Source organism: Notothenia rossii (assembly GCF_949606895.1).
Source record: "Notothenia rossii genome assembly, chromosome: 10".
In the NCBI taxonomy this organism is placed as follows: domain Eukaryota; kingdom Metazoa; phylum Chordata; class Actinopteri; order Perciformes; family Nototheniidae; genus Notothenia; species Notothenia rossii.
In genome coordinates this window covers 48640450-48657638 of record NC_136908.1, presented here as the reverse complement: position 1 = coordinate 48657638, position 17189 = coordinate 48640450, and the positions used below count along the sequence as shown (strand labels likewise).

Genomic DNA, 17189 nt, shown 5'->3' with positions numbered 1-17189 from the left:
TTTTTCCAATATAGCATGATAGGTCCACTTTAAGGATTGCTCAGTGACTTGGATGGCCCGAGCGGGACTCCTTTTTCCAAACCGTCTTATATTTCATTAATGTCCCTGTTTTGATGCTGGTGGGAAGGGTGTATTCAGCTATTCAGCGTGGGGCAAAGCAGATGTCATGGCTCAGGATGAATAGTGCCCTGAGGGGAAGGGGAGAGAGAGTCGGTGTAGTGTGGCCTCTATACTCTGGAGACCCACCCAGGATCGGTTTCAAAGAGGACTCAATGTGTCCTTCCATGGCTTGCTGAATGACAAACACACTCTGAAGGACACTGATAAAGTGGGAACTCAGTGGAAAAACACACAGGAGTGCTTAACAGCTGTGGTTTTGAGGATATCCTAAAATATTTGGCCATTGAAACACATGCTAGGGAAATATTTCTGTTTCAGCATTTACTAGTTTATAATAACACATCTAAATCATACTAGTTTTCTTGGTGAATGAGAAGCCTGGCAACGTACACAGTGAGGCATATTATCAAAAGGCTGTGACTTATGTGTCTGCAGCATGGAGGGCTACCCTGTCATTTCTCTGGCAATAAAGCGGGTCCCAGATGTCCTCCCCCCCCCCTCACACTGTTAGCAGACGCACCATGCTCCCACTGTCACTCACCAGGCCTTTGTTCTCAGACAGCCACATATTGCTCGTACACAGCGTTCAGACTCAGTGTACATAAATGTTGCCACACACAGACCTTTGGTAGTAAAAGCTGAATTTTACATGCTTTGTCCAAAAAAAACATGTGAATAATGAATGATTAAGTGGATATTCAGCACATTTTAACATCAATAACTCCCACAGATTAAAGTGGCCTGACTTGTTTATCATTCCATGCCATATATCATAGGATCAGACCATAAATAATCTTCCTGAGTATTTCTTTATCTTTCTCTTCTAATCAGACACACCTTTCAGAACATTCTGCCTATCAAACCTTCTCTCTATGTGACCTCTGTTGCTATGTGAGTGGGAGGGGAGAGCAGAAGACATTACACTGCAGTTTCATCAGTGCCAAGCATGCAATTTGATGACATTCTGCCTTAGAAATTGAATAAGCAATTGATTTGAGTATAGTTAAAAGAGGAGCTGATGTTTCATTATTTACATAAAATATCAGTGATATGTATTTACATAATTTGGCCTTTCTTCAGGAAATTTCACAGTGAAATGAGCCCATTTAGTGGCATATTTTTGTGAAAAACACAACACCTCATGTGCTTCAACAGCTATCAAAATACTTATAAAATCAAAATGATATGTTTCTGCCCAAGCACACCCACTGCACTCCACTTCTCATTTTTCAGAGATTAATAACTTGACAAAACATCTTGCTGCAATGAGTCATGGCAAAACGCTGTCCGGGGAGGATTGCAAAATCCTGGTAAATCTGGATCACTTTGTGCTTTGTGTTACCGTTGTATGGTTCTTACATTATTACATGTTAGACGCTTTTATCCAAAGCGACTTACATACTCAATACTGTGGACAATCACAGGAGCAATTTGGGGTGAAGTGTCTTGCCCAGGGACACAACGACATGCTGACTGCAGAGGGGTTTGAACCTGTGCCCCCCCTGATCCGAACACCAACGCACTAACCCACACTTCCCCTCAGATTATATTTTTCTATAAAAGAAATGGGCCAAACAGTCTGGCGCGCCCAGGGAATTTGTGACCTGCTTCTATATAGATCCAACAGTTTAGCAGGAATCAGCTTCGAGAATTTGCATCAAACTCTCTTACTGTGTCTTATGCTGACAAGACAGTCTCCGATCATTTTTAACTACAGTACCCACACTCCCCAGCTGTTGAGGCCCCAGGCTTGTGAATGTTTGGAGAGTTAAAGCCCGATTTAAACACAAGCCCAGTCACCTTCCCTCTCGGTGCCCTCCCCCCCCGGCTCCTGCTAAACCAGCTCTTCTCGCTCCGTCCTTTGTCTGTGTGTCAAAACGAGCCAAATGCTTTTCTTTTTCATCCTGCTGCTAAGCAACCTGGGGGATTGAGAGTGCTGCAAAGTATTGCGGTCTTAATCAAAACTCTGGGTTTTTGCGGAGTCAGCTGGTTCTGTTGCAGCGTTATTGTGCATATCGGTGTCCTGGCAAATGATGCACTTTTGAAGTTTCTAACAAAATCCTTGCTGATAGTACCATCTGCTGCATCTTTTGATATAAAAAGGTCAAAGCACTGGCAGATCTATTTGGATGGAGAATGCAACAATACTGTGAGAAAACATGTGCATTGGACATTGGATTGGATTGGCTCATTCGGCAACACAATGTTCCAGTTGCTCTCAATATGGAGCTACATCAATATTGACTGAAATCTTTGGGCAAATTGTTCAAAATGAAATTATGGCACAATTTGAGCCTTTCTTTTTTGATGAATGAAGTTCAACAGAGCCACTGTAAGCTGTGTAAAAGGGTTAGCTGCTTATGTTTTATCGTCCTGAAAATCAAAATAAAGTGCAGTTTACTGCCCAAATAGAGGAATGGTGTTAGCGAGTAAGAAGAATTGCTCTTGTTCTCTCTAGTCCCGTTTCCCCACAGCTGGCCCTCTCAGTCACCTAAACTGAGAGGTCAAATGCCAATGAGGGCCCCATAACGGCCACAACACGAGGGTTAGCTTTGTGTAGCTCTTAATGTATAAGAATCATAATTCATGAGGTAACTCATTTATTAAAAAGTACAAGCCTGTACAATTTAATTTAATAATTAATATGTGCCATTTATTCAGAATTCTAAAGTCAGCATGTAATAATCCTGAGTGAATAAGGACACATCTCACAGGGGATATGATGCCAAGATAGGAAATCTTTTATTACAGAGAAAAAAAACTTTTCTTCCAAAATATAGAAATCTGTACAACTTCCGCACAATCAATTTACATGAACTGTACAAATTTACAGCAGTTCATCACAACATACCCAAGGAAAAGAAACTGAACACAATAAAGATGTACTGACATGAGATCACAAGATAGACAGCTTTTCTTCTTGGGTAAGCTCAGATTTTTTTGTCTATTTTCTGGTTTTTGTACGTAAATAGCAACAAAAAAAAAAGGAAAAAACTGAAAAGAAATAAAGAAAAAAAACAAAGGATACGTCTACACTTATAGATCATGGAAACTAATATTTTTTTACCAAACAACTTTGGTCCTTGCCAACACTCCCATCACAAATGGCTTCACTTACGAAAAGCATTATCCATGTTAAAAGATGAAATACAAAAAGGAATAAATCTAAAAACACCTCAGGATAGCAATTATTGGCACTTCCCATGTGTAATGTTATGTACTCTACCATATGTTGTACAGTTACAATACATTCTACAATATGTAGAACACCTCAAATGTGAAAGTGGCAATAATTCAACTAATCGATGACAAGTTTGACGACAACATCAAAAACTAAACTGCTGTTCCCTTCCGGTTTCATGTCTTAACATGCACAACTCCTCCACAAGGGTATTTATTGAATGTCTGAGGCCTGAGTTTGGCAATACATTCCAAGAGACTCCTCGTGTCTCAAAAAAAATGTCACAAATGTTGAACTTCAACTTGACATTTAGTGCATTTTATGTGCTATTTTACCTCTGACTACTCAAAGCACTCTCACGACATTTCTGTAACCTATGTGCGCACAAGCTGAATGGATGCCATTGAAATAATATATTACTGAGGACTTAAACCATTTTGGGTGGTGGTAGAAGGTGTCGAATAGGATTTGGGTTGAATCTTTTTTATTTTGTAGGTCTAAAACAAGATCTGTTAAAAGGGGGTTGGATCACCAGACTAAAAATTGGGGGATACATGGGATGGCAGAGTGGAAAAGATGAGAAAATCTACCAGTGTGACCATAAAATACATCGAGAGAAAAGTGAGACGAGACGATCATCTCGCGTCGGAAATATAGACCAATCTCAAAACATCTTGTCACATGACATAAAAAAAAGCTATTATGGAGCAGCGTGGTTTTAAAACTGGCGTCCACCAGGGAAACCGAAGCTCTGGGCTCCCATCCCAGCAAGCTCCTCTCCATCTGGCTAACATGGAATCACTGCTTTTCACAGATTGCTGAAGGGACTATCAACAGAGAACAGGGGAGGTTGGGTTAGGGGTTGCAGTGCGTCAAAGGCTATAGCTCTATTACCCATGATCATCTCGAGCTTAGGGGGAGCTTAAACACCCATAGGTCTGGTGTTGAGCGGAGAATCAGTGCCGTGACATATTCGACCAGCGGCTAAGGCCAGAAGCCGCCACAGCATCTGTTTCAGCTCGCCGTTACCCTCTCGGACCCCCAAACCGGGAGTGAAGTGGGGGTACGTCAGACAGCCATCACACCCTTTCATATGCATGTAAACAAAGTTGCTACTCAAACTCAGTAATCAAGTGCAGCGCAATCCAGTGAGATGAAAACAATGGTCTAGTACCCTCGATTCTTCATCTTTGATCCATGTTTCCGCGTCTCTCACTTGGCCCCCCCACCCCCACCCCAGTGCAGCTTGAGCACGCCAAGTGCGTGTGCTGGTTTTAGTTTTATTTGTATCCATCACTGCTGAGGGAGGGTCAAGGGCTTGGTGGGGGATGTGGAATAAGTCCAGAGAGGGGGCTGGAGGGATTTTAGCTGCCCTGGACAAAAAGAGTCCGGCCCTGGCCCCCCCTCTCTCACACCAGCTCCCCATCCCCACCTTCCTTCCTTACCCAGCCCCCTACAGCGATGGATGATGATGATGATATGTGTCACATTACGTCTACCCGCATCCACATGGGGTCGGCTAGCAGCATGCTGGCTATTGGCTGAGCAGGAGGTCTGAGCTAGGAGGTGATATGTGGCACTTGAGGCACTCACCCCACACCAGGAGGAGCGGGAAGGTGGGAAGCTGCCAGGCTGGAATTGGACACCTCAAGTGAGGGTCCGGGCAGGACTGGCCAACGTTTGTTTAAAAATCACAAATGGCTCATAATTCATAACAAGGTCTTCGTAAGGCAATGCACACATGAGGTTACGCCTCTCCTTTTACAAGACCTTGGAAATCGCACGTTAAAATAGAAGGTTGACAAGGCCTGGCTTTTTAAGTTAAAATGAATCTCTGAACAGTCGGTGCTACAGACCTCCCTTTGGCCAGTCACATTCATCACTTAGTCCAGACCTTTCAGATGTACTTATTTTTTCTTCTATGAGCAGCTCAAATCACCATCTGTGTGTCTAGGGGGGAGGAGGGGCTGCTTGGCTCTGCATCCTGTCAGAGCAAACAGTGCCATATGAACGGATGACAGAAGGTTTCTAACATACCACCAAAAGTACTCTCCACCTAAAATCAAAAGCTCTGAAATGTTCACAAATACAGTGTAAAAAAAAAAGGGTTGGAAATCCAGAGATGCACACTCCCGATTTAATAGACATCAGTCTATCCCAACGTAGGAGCTACAGTATGAACAAACGGCAAAAAATGCGAGAGGGCAATAAAAACGCGGTGAAAAGATGACATTCGAATGGATGGAATGCAGGCGATTTCTCTAAAAAGTACACATCCCACACAATCTCACGTCAAAGTGCATTCAATGTCAAATCTAACAGGGCCACATGACCGCAGTTTGGGTTAAATAGCCCACCTTTTGCTACACTTTGAATTTTGGCAATGCATGAATTTTGGCAATGCAGGAGATAAAGTGATATGAGGAAAGGGGGCAAAATTAACAACACAGGAACTCTATTGTGATTTTCAACAACATTCATTAACTCGGGGGAGCGGGGGAGGAAATGGATCCCCTGCCTTTACCCCGGAAAGCTACACATAGAAGGATGATGGGGGGGCGACAGTGCAACAGGACACACTGGTGCCCACAGGTTTCACAACACAGTCCAATCGTTCTGACATACTGAGAGAACATTGAGATGAAATTGTTTTGGGGTTCGATGTTGATGAAATGGGGAGGGGGCAAAGTTAAGACCGAACGCCTCTTTCCAGCTACAAGATAAAGAAACTAAATCCCTGTGGTCCAAAAAGGGGGTCTTATAGAAAATAGAGATACTCTCATGGGGCTTTCTTTATCTTGAGCTTGGACTGTAAACGGTTCAGTCGAAAACCACACTTCCTCCCCGCCCAGGAAACATAACTAGTGAAAACGGCAAATTGAATAACTTCTGGATTTTGAAATTCAAGGGCTAGCTCCTGATATTAATGCCTTACAATTTAGGTTTTGGTGTTGTTCCGTGTGTTGAACATGTACCCATAATAACCACAAGTAAGAAAGTGCAAAGTCGATGAAGCCCCTTCAGAGATGGAGCTGGGGGGGGTTCCTGGTTGGTTGGTTTAGCTGCCCCAACAGTTCCATTTCCATAAAGCCTCTCCTTAAAAACCGGAGTGGTCAACTGATCCAATGACACAACAGAACGGATGATAATGGGGGGGGGAGGGGGACAATTTAGAACAAAGGTTTCCATCACCTGGACGATAGGCCACATCCTGTTTTTTTTTCTTTTCTCTTCTTTCACTATTTCATTTCATATTCTTGCTTCAAAAAGGCTCACCCTGAATCTGGCCACATGACCTGACCAGCCACGGCATGACCCTGAACAAAAGTAGGCCGGGGTGACGGTGTGCCTCTTTAACTGGACACAGTCATCATATTGTAGGATTTGGAGGGACTGGTTCTGCCCATCACCATCATTTCCTCCTTGCAGCTGCTGTGACTGTCCACCATTGGGCCCCCAGACCCGTTTCCTGAGGGGGACATGGCAGAGGACATTGCAGGCATTCCCACGGGGCAGGGTGATGACTCGTATAGGACGCAGATGGATCCGTCCTCTCCGATGCGGTAGGAGACCTCGAAGGGGTCCACCCAGAGTGTGAGCTCACTGGGCAGCAGCGAGTAGAGCTGTTGGATGGTCAGGCCGATGCGCTGGCCTGCCTGCCCCACCAGAGGGTCCATCTTGTGGTTGATACGGATGCATCTGTAGCCCGAACCCTTGCATGGCCTGTCTGGGAACCAGTGGTGCTGATATTGCTCTGCAGGGACGGAAGATGGAGAAAAAGTTTAGTTTTGGAGTGATTACTAAAAGGCAAAATCACAAAACCTGCTCTGATGAGGGTTAGAGACGTATGCAAGAAAAATGTGCGTATATTACTTCATATGTAAAAATGCTTCAAATGCTTACAATTTCTTAAAGGTTAAGATGAATTAAATCTCAACACAACATTGCTGCCTGAGTGTGTATATGTGAGTGTTCTCCAAATGTTAAAGAATACAGCTTAATGATTTAGTAGATCCTAATCTCAAGTATTGCTTTTCCACAAGAAGGCAACTCAAGTGTATACAAAACAAGATGAGATCTGACCGCAAATATATTATTGTAAAAGCAAGTGGAGTGTGACTTGCTACTAATTCAGAAAATGTAAATTAGGGTATTGCATTCAATGTTAATCCTAAATGTAAAAGGTTATCACAGTTTGTTCCTGCGGGTGTTTACCATGTGTAAAAATATAGCCTATTGCATATAGAAAACAAATGTTCTTATCTACACCAAAGTACAGGGTGCAGTTGGGTTAGGAAAGGAAAGAAAACAACCACCACCACCACCTGTTACAGGCCTGATAAAGCCATAAACAAGCGGCCAGTGGCACCCGGCACTACGTGACAAAAAAAAGGCCCATTAAATTGGCACAATCCCTCCCCCGGCTGCCGTCAGTGTCACAAAGTCTCCCATGACTGGCTGAACAAAACACATCAAAAGTGTAGAAGTCCCAGCCAGCCATCTGGGAAATCGGGCTCCGCCTCTTAAAGGGAAAGGACCATATTTTGTCTCTTTCCATCTGTGTCATGCAGTGACTAGTGACTCCGCTCTTGGTATGCTTCAGGCATGCAAGTGGTTAAGGTTACGAGAGGAAAATTTGACTGTTGAAAATCGTATTCTGGGTGATTAAGGAAGCAATGTATGGCCCAGTCTTTCCATGGAAGTTCACATAGAAAAATGGAATTCTCTTTCTATTTTACAATTCTTTGTTCTGATTTTTTAATCAGCCCACTTCAAGAAAACACACCGACCATCATTACTCTGTCAAAGCTCATCCATATTATAGTCCCATTGCTGCAAGCTTTATTGTGGCCAAAGAAAAAACAGGGTAAGTGAAGTAGGCCATTATTCAGGCTGGGGGCCCGAAGGTCACCTGTATAAATGAGCATGATAATACACCCTTACTCCCCCCCGTGTCTTAACACAGACGGATGTATACTGGGCTAATGGAGGGGCCAGCAGCCGAAGTTCTGTGATCTTTGAACCTAGAACACAAAGGAAGATACCTTCAACCCCCTATTCTTAAAAAAAACAGGACACACGTGGAAGAGGAGGGAGAGTAAATGAGGGTGTGCATTTTAATTAAAGAATGTAACGAAAGACGGTTGTTTATTCATTGTATTTGACTACTTTTACTAGAGAAAACATCCGGAGATTGTATTATTGACTGGATGGGCATCAAAACAGGATGAAGCAAAGCCTTGCCAACTACAATTATGCAACTATGGAGACTTAAATCTGTTCATTTCCCCACTTCCTTTCGCCCAGCACAAACAAAAGCAGCCCAGCATGCCGACACAATAGTGAGTGACTGTTGTTTCCAGGCTAAAAGAGCTCAGACTGGCCTAGTTTAGCAGCGACGAGCCTCCATAGAATTCACTTTTGCTTCCAACTCGACATTTGTCTTATAAATTAGTACTACGGCATTCCAAGCATTCCCAAATTCATTAAATCTTTTCCGAGCCTTGCATTTGTGAGTTAAATGGCAACGTTTAATCGGGTTTTGAGCACTGAAAACGTGGTGTTTCTTTCGGTGGATTTCGCCTCCATTTCCCATGTGATTACACTGCTCCTCCACATGTCATCTCGTCCTATAGGAGCCCATCAGAAACACTTCCCCTCCCCCACCCACAGGCCTCCCAGTCCTCTCCATTCAACGTTTGCCTTGTTTACAAACACTGCCGTCAAATTGTGATTATATTTTGTAAAAAGTTGCCCAATTTTTACGTTAATCATTTCCTAAAAATTACACAACGCGTTACAATAATTTACGACTGGCAGTTGCACGGCCACCTAAAACGAACTGCAGCTTGTCTTTGATTCTTACGGTGTTTTAATGTTCTTTTAGCCTCGTTTAAAGACAATACTTTCTCTAGGCTGTAGAATAAATTTCATTATTGACCTCCAACAATGATTCTACTTGGCTGGTAAGTGCTTTCGTTTTTTCTAGGGAAAATACATTCTTTATGTAGGAAATGAAGGCCATCTGCTTAGTAGACTGAGGCAGATGTATGATAGATTTAAAGCTGGAGTGTGTTTACAGCAGGAAGTGAGACACAATCCCTGCGCAGCATACTCTAAAATCGGTCATAATGCTAAAGTAAGACTGAGGGAAGCTAACAGGGCCGAATTTCCTGGAAAATAAAGAGAGGGAAAGTGCTATGACGACTCCCATTCACTGTGAAAAGTAAATGTGTTGGTGCCAAAACTGTGAATGGGAGGGAAAACACAATATCACAGTTTAACTACATGGACAACATTTGTATTGCTAAAACAAGTGTCAAGTGGTTACTCACTATATAAAACACAAACAAGTCGAAAGTAATGTTTTCTATTTTGATCATTGTATACCAAAAGTTTTAAATTATTATTGTGAGTGACCATGCATATCATTATTTATTTCATTGCTTGTGTATTTTTATTGCCAACCTATTTCTAATGCATTACGTAATTGAGCAGCCTCACTGGGGCTGTTGTGCTCACAGAGCTTTATCGAGCACTTCCTTGTTCGAGCCTCTTTCCAACCCCCTCCCCCTCTTCCAAATAAAGTAACTAACCACAAATGTCCCATTTTGTGTTTTAGTGAAAAAATATAATTTAGTATCAATGTAATCGTCGAGGAATCGTCGTGAACTACTCGCAGTGTTGATTCTGGCTTGTGTTTTTCCCCCTTGTCGTGCGCAAACAGTGGTGCGCGTTGGTAGCGCACTGTTAGTGATACTAGAGAACAAAGAAAGGCTTTTTCTGAATCATCTTCAAACCAATTAAAAGAGTAATTTAATAACTAAATCATCCAACTAAACATAGGGAAAACATGTAAGATAGTTTATATTAAGATGTGTTGATGGTGGGCGCAACGGAAGAATGTTCTCGTTTTCTTACCTGACAAAATATCCTGTAAGCTTTGGTTGAATGTTTGGACCTGTCGATCGTTTACGTGTCCTTTTACCCTCAGAAATCTCGACAGAAACGTCACCGCGGCGCTGATCTCAGGCTTCATGGTTCCTCGGGCACAAAGAGTATGCATTGAGAAAGACAGCGGACACGACCCGTGCGCTTTTCCTGTTTGTCTCTACGTGTTGGTCCGACTCTTCGTATTTCTCGCCACTTCTTCCGAGCAGCGATCCTTATCTGTTGGCTCTTGCGTTGTTTCTCTTGACATTTATTTCGTCGAGGTAGAGTGAAGGTTCTTTTCAGAGCAGGTCCGTGTGCCAGGACGGTACAGTGTTCGGAAATAGACGCCTGTTGTTGGTAAATAGTAGGGGGGTTGGGGGGATCCCTCCGTTCCAGGTTGACCAACCCACCGTGTAGATGTTCCTCCTCCAGAGTGAAGCTCTGTGTGTGGGGGAGCAGGCTTTTATAGCGCCCCCTCCCTCCCACGGAGCCACACAAGCTGCTACAGCAACAACAGAGCACCAATCCCCGGTCGGCCTCTGTCTGACGAGCCGCATATAGGAGGATCGCAGCGAACGCGTCACCATCTGAAAATAAACAGAGGCACACAGCGTGAAACCGCGACGCGTTCACAGGCTGTCGGAAATACGCGAGGTTGAAAAAAACAACAAAAGAAAACGACAACAAAGAAAACGGCAAACTCACACCAAATGTTGTTTTAAAAAAGTTGGAAACCTATAACCTTCTTACTTTAATGTATTATAATAATCATCCTTAACCAAGGCCTGGCAGGAAATGTAGTTTATGGTAGAAATACACAGTTACATCTAGTTTGCTGTATCCAAAATCAACCTCGACCTCAATCTCTGATTGTCTTATCGTCTTATTGATTTAACTGTTAGTGGTCTGATAACCCTTTCCACACCTGGATAAACTGCAGTTAGTCACTATACACCTCATATTCTTAATAAAGGTATATTCTTTATGTTCACCACAATACTATCCAGCAATTTGCACTCAAATATGTAACTATCTACTTGTAGTTTCTCTGTATTTACATTTTGAATATACTTTAAGCATAGGGTTTTAAATGTATAGATCTGTCATGAGTTTAAACCCACTTTCCATACATGTAAAGGAAGATTTCTTTGTCTCTCCTCTCCGTTCTCAATGCAGAAAAACATTCCAACAGGTTGTCCTGGTGGCCTGTTGGAGTGTAACATGCTGACCAGCAGCCTTTGTTCCATGCCATCCCCCACGTCTCTCCCCCATGTGTCTCTATAGGCAAAAACAAGGGCAAAGGCAGAAACACTTTTGAGTTTTTGCAGTAGTCTTAGTTATCCAGTTGGGGGTCTGTGAGTTTATAATCAAAGCTATAGCCTATCTTATCATTGCTACCCTGTGAAAACCATTATTTCCAAAAAGAGCTAAGACCCTGATAAAGAAGTGGAAGGGTTTTTTGCCCATAAAGGAATACTAAATCCTTCAGTTTTCCCTGCAGCAGTACTCCAATGTTCCACAACTGTCTGTAATCAGAACATATTGATGTTTCCAAATCGAGTTGAACTTGTTATTTTCTCTGTTTTTTTATGTTGATTTGTTTTCCCTTCTTTTGTTTGGTTTTAATTACGTGTGATTATTTTATGACTACTACATTTATTGTCTTGTTGTTAGGCCTAGAGATATCATAACCTTTTAAAAGGTGGTCCACATTTAAAAACAATGTCTCCAAGATCTCAATTTGGAACAAAGAACAATGTTTATAGACAACACTTGGGCCTAACAGATATAGAGACTGTGGGGTACTCTATGTTCAAAGTAAGGATTTTACGACTGCTTATTCACAGTTTGTACCAGGCAGGATAGAGAACAGGTGTGTGTGAGTGTGTGTGTGTGTGTGTGTGTGTGTGTGTGTGTGTGTGTGTGTGTGTGTGTGTGTGTGTGTGTGTGTGTGTGTGTGTGTGTGTGTGTGTGTGTGTGTGTGTGTGTGTGTGTGTGTGTGTGTGTGTGTGTGTGTGTGTGTGTGTGTGTTTGTGTAGCACAGGGACAGGAAGAGAGAGCGAGACAGTATACTGTATCACCTCAGGTTCCCTTTTGCTGTCTTTTTCAGTATGTGTGTGCAGATCTGTGGGTGTTGTTTATCCATATAATATGAAACAGATAGAGTCACAACCAACTGTAAAAGCACATCTGGTGGGACCCTGTCAAACACTGAGGAAGCATCATATGGCCAGGAAGCAGTGAAATCAGCTTTTTTTCTCCAGCAGCCATTCCTTACGTGCTCATTAAAATCAGTGGAAAAGTACAGGCTGCGGTGCTTTTTTTGTTGGAGACACAGTCACAGTGACCCGCTGAGAGCTCCAATCATGATGCAATCAAACAGACCCGGACACACTGATTGGTTCAATCACTGATCTGAAGGTGGACAGAAACACACACAAACCTATTTGCTATGTGTGTACATGTGCACAAAACACACACAATAACCACCAGTGTGATCGAGATTTTATCACCCAAATCCAGTATTAACCGACGGTCATCTATCTGAAACATTTTGATTCTAAATCTCTTCTGTAAAAGGACATGATGCCAAAGAGTGTGACTGCTACTTAACTTTTTTATGGAAAAATGAGAGTACTGGCAGTACTGGATATTTTGTAATTCATGGCATGAAGTTATTTAGGTACAGACTCTGAAAAATATTTAAAATGTGTTTTTATTAGTAGAAAGTCCATCAAGTCTGTTTTTTAAATTCATGTTGCTTTAATTTTTTCACATTTTTATTTTACTTTTAGCATGAGATGTTGAGAGACATGATGTTACCTTTATTTTACAAAAAAGATCATTTCCAACAAAGCATCATATCAAATGATATACACAGCACATATCTTTAAGAAGAGTATTTAAAACATGTTTATTCATTGTTTTTATTCAGTTTTTCTTCTGAGACTCCTGATAAATGATAAATATGTCTTTAGAACAATACTTTTTTCGAGTTCTGTAAAATATTGTTGACATTTGGTAGATGTGTCTCCCCCTTTTCTGGCCTCTTGATATCAACCACAACAAAAACTGACTCATTTCCTGGTCATGTTAAAGGTCCTCTCATATGAGTAGGAAATCCCTAAATCAAGTACAAGTTCACACATGTGTAAACCCCCGCCTATTAGGCATTCGCAGTTTCGCCCACAGTTACGCACCACCGTGTCATTTTCTGAAATAGTGGAACGTTTCGGTGTGCTACAGAAAGCTTAGAGACATTTCCAGTTTACCGATGTAAACTAGCACATCTGTCACATATGCACATGTTGTCGTGGTTGTTACTTAATACAATTTCGTTTTCCACAAATGAATTGTGTTTATCTAGAGAAAAAAGTAGAGATCTTCACGTGTAAGCTGTGATTTTTCACATTACTCCAACATTCCTCTTGTTATATTCACAGCGGAGCAGTGGAATATTTTCATGTCCAGGCAAAGTACCACTAACCCAATGCGGTGTAACATTCAAGTGAGTCTGCCATTTGCCATATTGGATTCAAACAAATGTCAAAATGGACAATTACAATTGTTTTGTTAGAAGTTCCTTCTACAGTTGGTCTCCTTCATTCACTTCTGTTTTTTTTGTCTCCTTTCTTCTGCTCTGTTTTTCGCTTGTGCTGTAAACAACTGTTTTGTGCTAACTAAAGTAGGATACATTTGGAAATACCAGAGTGGTTTTTATACTGGAAAACCCTTTTGAAGCAGACACACAATCGTTTCAATCAATCCTTAAGAACAATACATTTGTCCATATTCCATTATTATGTTGCACATTGCTATTTTAGCCCAAATATTGCTAGAGTTAATACACAATTAGTATCATGGTGCACCTTTGTGAAGCTCATTGTAGCCCGTACTGTTCATAGAAGTAGTTTTAGTGAGCTACACAAGATCAAATGATTTTCTTAAATGTAAGTTAAGACAATCAGGCCAGTCTGAGAAGAAGTGGTTTGAAAAGCTTCTTTGAATGTATTGAACTGGTTGATTTGTGGATTTTTTGGGTGAAATATCCCTTTAAATGTAAGATGTGCAGGTGGCAGAAGTTGGCCCCAGTGTCTGGAGATGATTCACAGACACCAAACAGCAGTAACAGCTGAAGGAAGTCAGCTTCTGTCCCCATTACTTCTGCATGATATCCCTCCTGGGAGTGTGGCAGAGGCTGCAAACAGGAGATTTGCGAGTGAGTAAGATTGCACTCTTCCGCGTCACACATACAACAGACAAATAACTCATTACTGACAGAGTGTAGGTGTGGTGGAGCTTAGGCAGCTGGGCCAAAAGTCAAACAGGATAAAAGAGAAAGAAAGTATACAGTATGCTAAAACAGAGCGAGCTTGTAAAGAGTAGTTAAACCTGGAAAACCCCAAACCTTCTTGCAATTATATTGAAAGTAAAAGTAATCCTGAGGGCACAGTACGCATGAAACACACACACACTGCAGAAAATGTCCTGTAGCACGGGTTGTTTTCAATGTGAAGTCCACCAGCACCGGATCAAATATGGCCCTGGTTGTTGCCAGACAAAGGTGGGGTATCCTGTCGTTCCGTTGGGCCCTGGGTCAGACTGATGAATGGAGGCTTTTATCTTGAAACCGCACGTCAACTACAGCCGGGGAAAGAATGTCAGGTCAGGAGAGAAGAGAGAGACCTTGGCAGGCTGGCGTGGGCAGAGTTTTCCAAACACGCTGGTGAACCCAGACGGAGTAAATGTACATGCTTGGAAGTAAATGAAGGCACGCACACGAGCACAAACTTTGACATCTGCGGGTCATTCAAAAGCTAAACTCACACAACGCCCCAAACATTAACAGTTCAAAACATAAAAGAGACCTGAATAGCATTCCCTAATGTGCACAGATAATTATTGGTGTTTTTCTAAATGTTGGATTACGTGTCAGTGACGTGCGACCCTTTGTGCAGTAAAATAATTTGAATTTTTCTCACTGCCTGACCCAGTTTGCATGTTTGTGTCAACAGCACTAACACCGGATTATATCTCAACCCTCACTTTTGCAAGTAGTGGAAACAAAGTTATGTTTAGTTTTGAGGTGCTTGACTAGAGTGGTTCTATATACATTATAAAAGTTTTCCATTTGTTTCTGGTGGAGCTATTCTACCTTCATCTGAACTTTTACTAAACAAAATGAGTCGGATACGTGAACTTTTGATACTTAAAGAAAGATGAAACTGCTGGAATAGAAGAGTTCTTCTTACAAAAAAAAGTGAAACTATAAGCAATAAAATGCATCCTTTTCAAAGTGAATACACTCTGCTCTACTCTTAGCTCAAGTTAGATATTTTAGTATGAACGGCATAACTGAATCAGGACTTTATGACTCTATATGGTAGGAGCAGTGTCTTATGGGGGCTAATTTTAGCCAGCATTTGAACACTTAAAGTAGTTGACATGATATAAAGCTCCGCCTGTGCAATGTCATGTATTCGCCTCTCCTACAACCCCTGCTACTGTTTCATATTTCCCTGATAACGCTCTTTATCTTGTAACATTTTAAATATTTTAACTGCTGAACTTAAACTTAGAGTAAACAGTCCCAACCTTTTGTTATTTCATAGTACACAAGGCTATAAAAGTGATAAATAAAATGATGAATACCCAGGCTTATAGCATTGTTATCTCCTCTCTGGAACAGCACATTCATGTTTGTTTAGAGGAGCAGAGAGCAGCTGTCTGGTCAAATGCTTATCACCACAGCTAACACAACTCTCCCACAGAGTAACATGTGGATTGCCACTACAGTAATGTTAAGCAGCATGCTCAATGGAAATGTAGTCCAAAACTGGAGTGATGTCACTGCTGTGAGTACATGGGTGTGGCTCAGATGGGGTAATCACCTTTCACAAAAAAAGGAACTCTTTACGCCCTGCCCACTTTTTTCATCCTTGAGTCATCTGAGAAAACCACAACTTTCCATGATGCTCTCTCTCTCTCTCTCTCTCTCTCTCTCTCTCTCTCTCTCTCTCTCTCTCTCTCTCTCTCACCGCTGGAGTTGCTCTGTGTGCTGTGGCTTGGCCTGGATTCTTCCACAAAAATGGAGCAAGGCCACGGAAACAGATTTTTGTTTTCTCGTAATATGTTTTTTCCTACTTCTGTTTCAGCCTTACTCTGTATTTACTTAACTCATTCGGAAGTTTAAGACCAGATGGATCTTCCAAGAAATCCGACCCCGGAGTTTTGTTTTACCATTATTCTCTTCACACTCATCGCTCTCCAGCACGTCTTGAGTTATTCATGCTCTGTGCTTGGCAAGACAAAATGTGCCGCATGCATCGGCTTTAAGCTGGTAGGCTTAAAATGTTCCGTAGCTGTACACGTTGATGTACAAATTATTCCTTTTACCAGTCATAACTGAAGCGCTCCATTCCAAGTAATTCAGTCAGTCAGTATTTTGAAGCCAAAGACAAGAATAGAGGATCTGTACACTTTGTGACTTTACACCACCATGAGTTAAACAATATAAACCCTGTATGCGTGCGTGTATGCCACTGTGTGTATTTATAGCATTGACATTTGAGATAGTGAAGGGCCTGCCATGACCAGTCATGTCCAGTTTGGAAAACTGATTCTCCAAGGCTCCCTTCTACACCTAAATCACAGGTAAAACTGAATTAGACTGTGAAGTGACACATCTGTAATTGAAACTCCAAAATATTTCTCAATCTTTAAATACAGTATAAGCGTGTCATGATTCACACTGTAATAACTATCCTACCAGTTGTTATTGAACATTCTACCCTCAAAATTTCACAATCGTGTTCCCCCTTTAAGCTGCAGGAGCGTGATATCCTGTAAGACACTCCTTAGCCTCGCATAACCTATTTGGGATGACCTGCACTGCCTTGTAAGGATATTCAGGCCTTATTTCTCCTGAATCATCAAAACTAGACCGAGGCACTAT

General features: G+C 41.9%; 1 protein-coding gene across 1 annotated transcript; it reads right to left on the bottom strand.

Moving 5' to 3' along the window:
• Positions 1 to 2838: 2838 nt before the first annotated feature.
• On the bottom strand, positions 2839 to 10683 carry btg1 (B-cell translocation gene 1, anti-proliferative). Its single transcript, XM_079655399.1, has 2 exons — positions 10223 to 10683; positions 2839 to 7055 (listed from the first exon to the last, which is right to left on the bottom strand). The coding sequence occupies exons 1-2, from the start codon at positions 10365 to 10367 to the stop codon at positions 6655 to 6657; spliced, it is 546 nt and encodes a 181-aa protein (XP_079511525.1). The 5' UTR covers positions 10368 to 10683; the 3' UTR covers positions 2839 to 6654.
• Between the last annotated feature and the right edge of the window lie 6506 nt (positions 10684 to 17189).